General features: G+C 35.0%; 1 protein-coding gene across 1 annotated transcript; it reads left to right on the forward strand.

Annotated features, from left to right (window-relative positions):
- Positions 1-2,247: 2,247 nt before the first annotated feature.
- LOC133192151 (calcium-activated chloride channel regulator 4-like) lies at positions 2,248-11,210 on the forward strand. The gene is made up of 12 exons (XM_061328042.1): positions 2,248-2,433; positions 2,819-3,110; positions 3,762-3,972; positions 5,185-5,444; positions 5,890-6,185; positions 6,974-7,219; positions 7,847-8,071; positions 8,242-8,414; positions 9,473-9,669; positions 9,850-10,014; positions 10,125-10,373; positions 10,942-11,210. Exons 1-12 carry the CDS (start codon positions 2,266-2,268, stop codon positions 11,193-11,195), a joined length of 2,736 nt encoding a protein of 911 aa, XP_061184026.1. The 5' UTR covers positions 2,248-2,265; the 3' UTR covers positions 11,196-11,210.
- The last annotated feature ends 604 nt before the right edge of the window (positions 11,211-11,814 follow it).

Raw genomic sequence — 11,814 nt, forward strand, 5'->3', positions numbered from 1 at the left:
TGTCTGATGATTTTTGGCAGAGTTATCCCTCTTGAACTTAGAAAAAATAAGAAAATTTCAGTTTCCACTCTTTAACTTTTGTAGGAATGTATAACGTTGAAATTTGCATATGCAGGTATTTTACTAGAAAATACAGGCCAAGTTTGAATTTGGTTGGGTCCGATGATTTTTGACAGAGATATCCCTATTAATCTTAGAAAAAAAAATGATAAATTTTCAGTTTCCTCTCTCTAACTTTTGTAGGAATGTAAGTATAAGGTTAAAATTGCATATGCAGGTATTTCACTAGAAAATACAGTTCAAGTTCGAATTTGATTGTGGTTTGGTGATTTTTGACAGAGTTATCCCTCTTGAACTTAGAAAAAAAAGAAGAAATTTTCAGTTTCCGCTCTCTAACTTTTGTAGGGCGAGTAGGGATGAATGAAAAAGGTTGAAATTAAATATGCTGGTATTTTACTAGAAAATACAGGTCAAGTTCGAATTTGGTCGTGGTCTGATTTTTTTAACGGTTATCCCTCTTGAACTTGGAAAAATAAGAAATTTTCAGTTTCGCTCTCAAACTTTGTAGGGATGTATGTATACGGTTGAAATTGCATTTGCAAGTATTTTACTAGAAAATACAGGTTAAGTACTTTGGTGGTGGTCCGATGATTTTTCACAGAGTTATCCCTCTTGAACTTTTAAAAAAAGAAGAAATTTTCAGTTTCCGCTCTCCAACTTTTGTAGGGATACATGTAAGTATAAGGTTAAAAATATTTCACTAGAAAATACAGTTCATATTCGAATTTGATTGTAGTCTGATGATTTTTCATAGATAAGAGTAATCCCTCTTGAACTTACGGAAAAAAGAAGAAATTTTCAGTTTCCGCTCTCTAACTTTTGTAGGGCGAGTAGGGATGTATGAAAAAGGTTGAAATTAAATATGCAGGTATTTTAGTAGAAAATACAGGTCAAGTTCGAATTTGGTCGTGGTCTGATTTTTTTAACGGTTATCCCTCTTGAACTTGGAAAAATAAGAAATTTTCAGTTTCCGCTCTCAAACTTTGTAGGGATGTATGTATAAGGTTGAAATCTGCATATGCAGGTATTTTACTAGAAGATACGGGTCAACTTTGAATTTGGTTTTGGTCTGATGATTTTGGACAGAGTTATCCCTCTTGAACTTAGAAAAAATAAGAATTAAATTTTCAGTTTCTGCTCTCTTACTTTGTAGGGATGTATGTATAAGGTTGAAATTGCATATGTAGGAATTTTACTAGAAATTACAGGTCAAGATCGAATTCGGTCGTGGTCTGGTGATTTTTGACAGAGTTATCCCTCTGAAACTTAGAAAAAAAAAGAAGAAATTTTCAGTTTCCGCTCTCTTAACTGAATAAGGTTGGAATTTAGTTGCATATGCGCTATTTTACCAGAAAATTCAGGTCAAGTTCGAATTTGGTCCTGGTCCGATGATTTTTGACAGTTATCCCCCTTGAACTTGGAAAAGATTTAAAAATTCACAATTTCTTATCATTGTCTCGGCTACAAATGTGCAATTTACAATTTGAAATTTTGACTGGCTGCGGGGGCATTCGTGGCGTTACGACACTTCTAATTTTTTTTTTTTTTTTAAATTTATCTCTAAATTTGCCCTTATTTTTAGTTAAAGAGTGCTAGACATGAATAATCTGTCCCCCATGCACTGTAAGAAGATACATAATCTAACATTAATGCTACCCCTTCCCCGAAAGAGTTTTTTTTGCATCCGCCGCTAAGATTTTTGGCAGTCACCAGCCCCCTCCCCGAAATGGAGTTATTTTGGCAGTTTCCTTTTTATAGTGAGAAAAAAAATTATATGGCTGGTCATTTTGGGAAAAATATTCTGTCCTATGAAAGCGTAAAAAAATAACATGACGACACAATTTGCCACCCCCCTTCAGAATCAAGTGGTCGTCCCCTTAATACTGTGGGCATAGAGTAATCTGAGACCGTACAGCAATCTTTCTAACTAATTGTTGTTATGATGTCGGGGAATATTCTCAATTTATGATTCTTTGTGCAGGGAATGTTAGAAAAAAACCCGATAGCTAATAATGTATGTAAAATATGTAACCATTTCCATTGTAGCTATTTTCAAAATATGTGGTCATTAAGTACAACAGTTCAGGTATTGAAATCTGGGAACGTACCAACGTGGCTAGGAACAAGAAGTATTTTAACCTGTTTTTTACGTAATTATTGTCTTTTGGCAACTATATTTCTTTATCATTTTACTAATAATTCTGTATGGGTATGGGTTGGTTAAAGCTTGCAGCATTTCTCTATACGATGACCTATGTTTTTTCGTTGGAAAGTCAGAGTCATTTGAGGATTTCTAACAATGGATATGAGCTGCTGGTGGTGGGGGTTCATGACAGCGTTCCAGACAATCCCGCTACCTTACAAAAACTCAAGGTATATAACATTGTTTTTTAACTTTTGGGTTGATGCTTGTAATGATAATTATGTAGATTTAAAGAAGTGTCTGATTCTTAAACAATAACCATGCTTATGTTTGATCAGTGATGTCAAGGTATACTTTCTAAATTTCAAGACTACTTTTATCATTTGGTTTTCTTCATTTTCGTTGAAAAAGACAGTTTAGAAAATGTTTTGCGTTGTGTTTGCCGAAATAATACACCTAATTTGACAAAGCTTTAGTAGTGTCATTAAAGAATTTGAGAAACCTGTAGGCACCTTTCATTCACTATACCTTTGCAATATACCTTTATGCAAAAACAATTTAGACTTTTTGACTAACGTAATTGCTTCTTGCATAATGGAAGGATTTCTCTTTCAGACAATTTTTACAAAGGCATCCAAAGTACTGTATACTGCAACAAGAAAGAGAGCATACTTCAAGAAAATTTTCTTTATTCTGCCCAGTTCGTGGGCAAGCCGTCCAGAGTACAAGCCGTCCACCTCGGTTACATTAACAGGGGCAGATATAATATTCTCAGCGCCCAGAGGTGCCACAAGAAGAAGTTTTTCTCATACGAGATCTTATGTGGGTTGTGGCCATCAGGCGTTCCATACCCAACTGACAACAGATGTTCTGAATAGCAATCATCCACTTGCACAGTCTTCCCCTGGTAACACATGCTTTAATAAAAGCGTATCCAAATCTTTTCCTGCGTGGGGCAAGGGGAATTACATTCAATTTTTCTCTGTAGAAGTGATAACCAAATTAATGATAATAAATTCAGAGAAAAATGGCGAGATGTCTCTGAATTTGAAATTTCTAATCATTTTCATATATGTAATGTAAAATCACGTTTTTTTTTTTGTTTTTTTTTTGGGGGGGGGGGGGGGGGCTATGGGTTCGTGGGGATTTGATTTCGTGGATGAAGAATTGTTTATTAGTTAGGCATTTGACATTTTACATTTCGTGCATGGTAGACATGGATTCGTAGGTTTTTTCATACCTCGAAAACAGCGAAAATTAAACCCCAACGAATTTTAGTGACTTCACAGTTATATACATGTATTTCAGTGTATAAAATACATGTATAGTTGTACGTACATCAATGAGGTCATTGGACATCTCGGTTTGCTTTATAATTTCTTATCAACTCGTAAGATAATTCCCTTTTGTACATGTACCTTCTTCCCTGGTGTGTTCATCATGCACGACTATTGGCAAAATACAGAAACTAAGCAATTTTGTATATGTGAAACAATGACAATTGCTTATGATTGGCATTCTTGAAGTATCACTTTCCCACTTTGCTTGTATTTTCCAGAGAAATACATAATCCACGAGTTTGCCACACTTCGATATGGTGTGTTCGAAGAATATCCAAATCCCGGAGAAAACGAATTTTACTTTTCGACAGCGTATGGAAGACTAGATCCGGTTCGATGCACTGTTGGACTTCGTGGTATCATTAAAAGTTCGAAGGGATACTGTCTTTTCACTTCCATTGATCCGGAAACTGGGGAATTCCCTCCAGGATGCCATTATATGCCTTATCCCTACAGAGCAAGTGGAACGGCGTCAATGATGGACCACCAGTATATCAGAGAGGTAATCACAACATAAGTCCTTAAAATAACAGTATATGATTTAAAAGAAATCTTTTTTAAAAAAAAGTTACATCTGCACTAAATTTATTGCACAATACATGTATAGTTAGCTGAAAATGGATGAACTATCATGTAAATGCAAAATTTACAACTTGGTGATAAATTTTGCATTCAACATGATAGAATGCTTGTTTCCTGATTTCGTAAGCTTTATAAATTTTCAGAATTTTTTTTTTTCAACAAGAAGTGTATTTGAGAGTTATGTGAAATATTTCAAAGTTTTATGGTTTAACATCCCCGCTTTTATCGATATTTTTATAAAAGTTTTACCAGCACATCACAACTGTCATGTTTCATCTTCGGTGCTATTAAAAAACTGAGGGACAAAGGCGATTATGCTAAATATCTGTATAAAACTTTCCTGTGACGCCTAATCCAATAATATAACGTAAAAGACTAATTTTATTTGAGAAAGAAATACTGTATAATTTATTTAGTGAAAAAAATTAAAATAAAGCCGGTGAAAAGTAGTGCACAGAGGTAACTGCGTTGTATACGGAATTTTCACAAACAATGGAATGCAGATGCCCGAGTTGCTATGAAGATCAGAAATCTAGAGTCCCGGAACCAAACATGTCATAAACAACAAAGTCAGAGAGTGCTAAGGTTAAGTATAATATGGATTTTTTGCGTTTTCTGTGCATTTGTTGCACTATCGTTTCACACACATCAGCAACACATATAAGGATAAGAAACAATGGATACGAATTAGTTGTGGTTGCTTTACATGATAGTGTCAAAGAAAGTTCACAAGTGCTCACCAATTTGAAGGTATGTATTAATGTTAATTCTGATGACACGATTTCAAATTGATATAACATGTTATTTCTTTATTGTAAAAACTAAATTCTTCAGTCCAGAATATTAGTACAAAATATTCTAGAAAACGAACAACACTGAAAAAATATGTTGAAACAAAATGAGTATTTTATTTTATACTGAAAGTTAAGAATAAAATTATCTTACTATAAACAGAAAATTATTTAACTTTATCGATCGTTGATATCAACTGAGCTCCATGTAGAACATTTAACATTTTTTTCAGAAAATAATCTCAGATGCCTCGAAGGTTTTGTATACCGCTACAAGACACCGTGCGTTCTTCCGTAAGGTGTTCATATTAATTCCCAGCACCTGGTCCAGTAGTCTGGCGGACCGAGATTCTACCAGTGTCAACCTGCAGGAAGCTGACATAATATTATCAAATCCCTCCGCAGTAACAAAAAGAAGTTATCGCCGTACCAGAAGCTATGCAGGGTGTGGACACCCAGGAATTCATATCCAGCTCAGAACGGATGTTTTATTGAATAATGGTCACCCACTTGTCCAACACAAACCAGGTACATTGAGTATATTGTAGTAGATCACTAATGACGAATATCGTCATATTTACATTAATTTTCATTTAGTGAGAGGATCTGTTATGCCATCAAATGATTAATTAAAGTAGTAAAGTGACGATCACGTACCGATAATTTTACAAAAACAGTTTTTTTTAAGAAAGGGATAAATTAAAAGAAATGTTATATATTTTAATGTTAACAAAATAGAAAGATCTCCGTTTGGATGTTTTGAGGATGTACATGGCATTATTTTTTCTATCTGAATAAGAGTCCTTTACTGCATCCTCATTTCTGCTTTGCATTTATTTATGAAATGATAGTTTTTTGCCTCAGCCTGTACAATACTATTTCTTGCCCCCCTTTCCAAATCGAACAACCGAGCCTAGGAAAACGAGTAACACCTGCAATATGAATTTTTTCTTTTTTTTTTTTTTTCTTTCAGAGAAGTTTTTGGTCCATGAATTCGCCAAGTATAGGTATGGGGTGTTTGAAGAGTATCCTAACCCGGGGGAGAACCAGTTTTACTTCTCCACCACCTTTGGGAGGGCTGATCCCGTACGATGTACCACTGGATTGATCGGAAGAATCGTGAAGAGGACCTCCAGTGGAATCCAAATTTGTTCTTATGACACTGTAGACCCTGTGACAGGGGAATTCCCGGAGGGCTGTTCTTATTATCCGTACCCCTCTCACAACAAAGGCACTGCGTCCATGATGGACTACTCGTATATCCAAGAGGTAAACGGTGGACAAGGCAATAGTGTATCAAAAAAGTAGAAAACAGTAATGTTTTAGTCCTGAGCATACAGCATGTCCATTTACAGATTCAGAATAAAATATCCGTCGGATAATCCGGTGAAGTTTGCTACATGTACAGTTTACATTTACACGTATTTGTTTATCAGGTTCCTGATAATTTTCATATGATACTTGTATAACTAATAATTGATGTAGATGTATTTGACTATGGTATATGGTTCATGGACTCTATAGGGTTTGTCTTCATTTACAACGTATACTAGTACGTCGTTATTCTTTTGGCATTGCATGTATAGTTTATTTAGTGTATGATGATATGTAGAGTTCGTCTTTATAATTCCTGGTATACAGTGCGATTATACCTGTATTAGTGAATCTGCAGAAGTTCAAGAACGGAAAAAATGGGATCGTCGACCATTGCTGGTCATCCATCCCAAATATTTCTGGACTATTGAGCTACAGATCTGTAGGTAATGTACTAATTAATGGTGATGGTTAGTATTCTCTTGTCATCTCTGGCGTTATGGTCATATATTCCAGACTTACCGGGTTTGACTGTCACGTGATATGGCAAGAATTTTGAGTTGCATATAACATCAGTGTAAACATCTAGTAAATACACATTTAAATTGTTTGTACATATTTTATTGCAGATTACGATGTAACTGAAGAAATTACATTTAAACATATTGGCTAATAAAGAAGGTCTTCATATAAGTTAAAATCACAATAATCTAGACGAAGCCTAAACATCATGGTATTTCCAGATACAAGATTTTTGCGATGACGACCATACACCAGGGCATTTCAGCCACAATGTGGAGCCACCTAATCGCCACAACCGACTTTGCAGCCACCGCAGTACGTGGGACGTCATCAGTAACACACCGGACTTCAAGAGCGCCAATTCCCCAACAACTCTGTCAGACTCGCAGCTGACCCCACAGTTCATCATCTTTAGGGCACCTCATCGACGGCGGAGACGGTTAGCTGTGGTACTGGATTCTCCACAGGTAAGAAATTCGTTAAGGTTGTCGATCATTTTTGCCTGCCTTTATAACTTTAACAAAGTATTAATTTTGATGTCTTTGTGGGAAGGGAATTTTTTGTGTAAAGTCAGTTTGGGCACCAAAGAGGTTACCAAAGCAATAACTAAGTCCAAAGTAGGCAAGCGGAATATATGTAAATAATGCTAAAACGTAAATCTTTGAAACAAATTGACACAGAATAATACACGATAAGTTTCAACATTTTACGCTAATTTATAATATTAATGAACCCCTCTATGTGTGTAATTTTCAGAGCCATTATCCCAAGATTTAACATTAATTATTCCTATTTCTCAAAATTCTTATCATCTAACTAAAGTAATGTGTCCTGGACATGCTAGATCTGAAAATATGTCAAGATACAAAAATCGTGAAATATGAATATTGAACAATTCTGAGTACCACACTGCCACCATATAGCATCAGTCTTTCCACATTGGGTATAGGTTGGAAAAGATTGAAAGTCCCTTGATTGCTCTTCAGCTGTCCTGACCGTTAAGGCCCAAAAGCTTATATAATGAAACATGAATAGTATTACTGAGGTAAAAATAAATGAATATACTATATAACGGATATTTTATTTACTAAAAGGAGATTCACAAAAGAATGAGACTTCACCAAGCAGTCGACCATTTTCTTCGTGAGGGATTCAACACAGACACTAGAGTAGCCATTATCCATAATGATGCCAACAGTGTGAAACCAAGAAGACTAAGGAGCAGGAGATCCTCTGTTATCAAGTCTGTTCTACAAAACATTGATCATTTCTCTCCTTCATTTTCAAAGACACGATCTCGGATACAAAGAGGTGTGCAGGTAAACGTAAAGAAAATTCAATATTTGGCATAAGGTAATTCGCTGATAAAAACGAACTTATCTTTGACAACTTCAACAAAATATCTTTCATCCTTTGCATACTAAGGAATAGTAATTTATCCAATTTATCTATATTTTGTACCTTTTATAAAATATCTTCCCTCCCTTAGTTACTAAGGAAAAGTAATTTAACCACTTCCGGGATGGAGCAGCATCTGATTTGGATCACTTGTGACAACCAATCAAATGTCGAAGAAAGAGACCTGCAGAATTTAGCTGATCTTGATATTACTCCTCATATCATTCACTGTGGTGATGATGGAATAAAACATTTGGAAGAAGTAGCAACACAACAAGGCAAGACAAAGGCTTGAAAATGACGAAAAATTCTTGTAACATGTTTTGAAATTACAGCGTATCATTTTTCGATTTATGAGGAATGGTATTATTTTTTTTTCATCAAACTTTGCAGGTGGTATTGTTGAATCGAAAGGTCATCGATCCATTTTCCATGCTATACATCGTCTATTGGAGAAGTTACATGATGAAAAAGACCAGATAGTACAGGTTTGATACAAAGGCATAACTGTATTAAACAACTATTGCTATAATATCCCCAAATGAAAAGATGAAGCATAGGATGGTCGCGCATTTGCATACAGTATCATTAATCAAGCTCCGTGTTATCCATTAGTAAAGATAGTCCTGGCGATGTTATCCACAAACCATATGAGTTTTGCTTTGAATGAGTGCAATCTCATTTAATTAAGTTAAATTAATACAAATACTTCACGTATGAATGCTAATTAATGTCTGCAATAATGCTATTTTACTAATTAATAATGTTGTAAAATCTACTGAATGATTATATAATTAGTAATTATATAATCATTCAGTAGATTTTACAACAGTGGTTGTCTCTAGAAGGCGTAATCTTGCGTAAAGATAACACAATGGGTTAATGAATATTTCTGCTAAATCAGTTATGTTATATAATAATAGATTTCGAATGAGAATCTAGAAATTGACAGAGAAAAAACACACTATGGAAACTTTATACTGGACGAAACCCTCCAAGGAGAATTAGTGATACGGATACATTACAATTCCTCAGCACCTTCTCTCCATGTTCTAGCTCCTAATGGATCAGAATGTGGATTACAATCAATCGACACGAAACTGAAATACATCCGACTGGCCATCCCCATTTTTGACAATGAGGTACATTTTCTTTTTTTGGATATTCTTTTAATATAAGTTTATATCGTGATCTCAAACGATTAATTTTTCTTTGGTTTTCATCCAATAAAATTTACTGTTAAAGCATGGGAAATGGTCGTTTGCAATTTCCAACAACTCGCCAGATAAAGAATCTGTACATACGATGGTCATATTTAGACCCCGTGTGCGGGAGGATGAGGTTCCTATTCGAACAAACGCTTGGGTAAAAGTGTTTCACGAGTATTCACCACCGCGTATTGGCGTGTATGCTGAGGTCATGTACGGGGGTCACCCAGTAGTGAATGCGAACGTCACGGCACATGTGTTCCAAAACAACAGAAAAGTGGTTGTTATTCCTCTAAGAGATACCGGTGGTGGTAATAATTTTTTTTCTTTGGTGTTATCACTTTATCATGAGTTCGGACAGCAATGTGCACGTATCATTGTTTGGTAGCTATTCAATTCGAACATTGTTAAAATTTCAATCATTATGGTAGAGATTTTGATGATGTATACTATCAAATACGTTGAGCATAGATTTTTGATACTTTTTCCAGGTGTTGATATTATGAAAGAGGATGGCATTTATTCCAACTTTTTCACGGAAATGGACTCTCATGGAAGCCATTACGTGGAGGTTGTAATAGAGGATGCTTATAAACAATCAGAGATCCACAAAACCTACGAAATTCAAATCCCAGGAGAAGAAGGAATCTCACCAGGTAAACATCTGGAAGTCGTCAGTTAATGCATGAGCAAGAAAAACGGGAAAAATTACCAAAACATGTATTTGGCAATCATTGACTCGTTTGATATAATACATTCCTTGCAGATGACCTTGATATGTTTCATGCGCCAAGACTAGAACATCAGACTGAAAAAGTAAAACTCAATCATGGTCTGAAAAGGTCAACGTCATCGGGACAGTTTGATATAGATCACCGGTGGGATCTAAAACCTCAGACGGACCAGTATCCACCTGCCAGAATCATTGACTTAACAGTCGATAAAGTGGATAGGAAAAATAGAGTAGTATACTTGTCTTGGACGTCAACGGGCGAGGATCTGGATACTGGACGAGGTTTGTTTCATTTAATGAAAGAAACATTATCTGAAACTCCCAAAAGAGAATCAATAATACTTTGCTTTCAAAATGTATATTTTCTAAATGTAATATTTTGTAATGAAAATTGAGATAGTTTAAAATCCCGGATCTTATATTGAATTTGAACGCTGAATGTCAGATTGGTGAACCCCAATTTGTCTTTGAAAAAAATTAAACATGGTTTGGGCATGAGCAGAACAAATATAGTCGAGATTTCAACCCCCCAAAGTAAATCTCACTCTACACAGAAGTCTGGGGATCCAGCAAATTTTTGTTTTCTTTTTAACTGTGTCACTTGGAGTCATCTTATTTTAGGTATTAATGAACTCTTTGTATATTATATGAACATTCTCTTGTAATGCATTCCATGATGTATCGATGAATTTACAGAAAGTCTTTTATTTTTTAAAACGCATATTGTACCATATTGCAGCAAGTCACATGTTCAGAATTTAAAAACATTATGATTATTGACTATGTGACTCTAAATATCGTCAAAAATTGTACAGTCAATTGAGGAACATTAGAAAATTGTATTTTTTAGCATCTTTCTATGAAATTCGATACCATACCAATGGTACAGCACTTCTTCACTCCCCTGAGGATGCGGAGTTAGTGAAGAAGGTGGATGTTTTAATGGGGAGTTTGGACAGACCAAGAGAGGCTGGTCAAATTGAACATGTAGCTGTACAGTTTCCGCGGACCATGAAATGGGTGGCCATTATGTTAAGATCGGTTGATAAAAGCATCAATGTGGGAGACTTCTCAAATATGGTAACAACGTTCTTCGAGTTGTGAGTGACTGTTTGAAGGGAAAAAGAATAAGAACTCAAGAAAAAAAAGACAGTTTTTCTTGTATACAGATAGCAGAACTCTTGTATAAAATGAATTATTGAAGGAAAGTACGAAAGATGAAAAGAAATGCTTTCAAAGTGCAAGAGTCTTCATCACTCCGATGCCATATATTGCACTGTGATATGAATCTTGATTTCACCCATTCTTTCATCAATTCTTATGAATTTCAGTGATTCTACATTTTTTTAAGATGAATAACACGATTGTTTTAAACTCATCAGATTCATGGAATAAATGAATGTCTTAAAATCAGACGGTATGAGTTTTATATCAAGCAATTGTTGTTCAACTATAAATATTTTAAGTACCGCGGTTCGATATTAAATCAACTTCAGTCAACAATACTAGCTAATAAGTTAAGATACATGTTACAGTAGCATTTAAAAATGTATTTTTGAATACATTTTGAGGGATACTAGTATAAACATATTTTCTATACTGTGCTATAATTTGCCATTTCAAAATTTCTGTTACGCAGGTCTTTTACCATATATTTTAGATATCTCCCTGGCTTTGGACAAAATGTACTAATAAGACTCATTTTGACTTAAATGAGCCGTGT

This window comes from Saccostrea echinata, unplaced genomic scaffold, assembly GCF_033153115.1.
Source record: "Saccostrea echinata isolate AGI-Se365-2 ecotype Australia unplaced genomic scaffold, CSIRO_AGI_Sech_v1 ptg000025l, whole genome shotgun sequence".
NCBI lineage: Eukaryota > Metazoa > Mollusca > Bivalvia > Ostreida > Ostreidae > Saccostrea > Saccostrea echinata.

What these genes read in the sequence shown, in the direction of transcription:
- LOC133192151 (XM_061328042.1), top strand. Translation starts at nt 2,266, where the DNA reads ATGGGTATGGGTTGGTTAAAGCTTGCAGCATTTCTCTATACGATGACC. An exon ending in CTACCTTACAAAAACTCAAG is followed by an intron (nt 2,434 to 2,818) that starts GTATATAACATT and finishes TTTCTCTTTCAG; the next exon opens with ACAATTTTTACAAAGGCATC. An exon ending in GGATACAAAGAGGTGTGCAG is followed by an intron (nt 8,072 to 8,241) that starts GTAAACGTAAAG and finishes TCCCTCCCTTAG; the next exon opens with TTACTAAGGAAAAGTAATTT.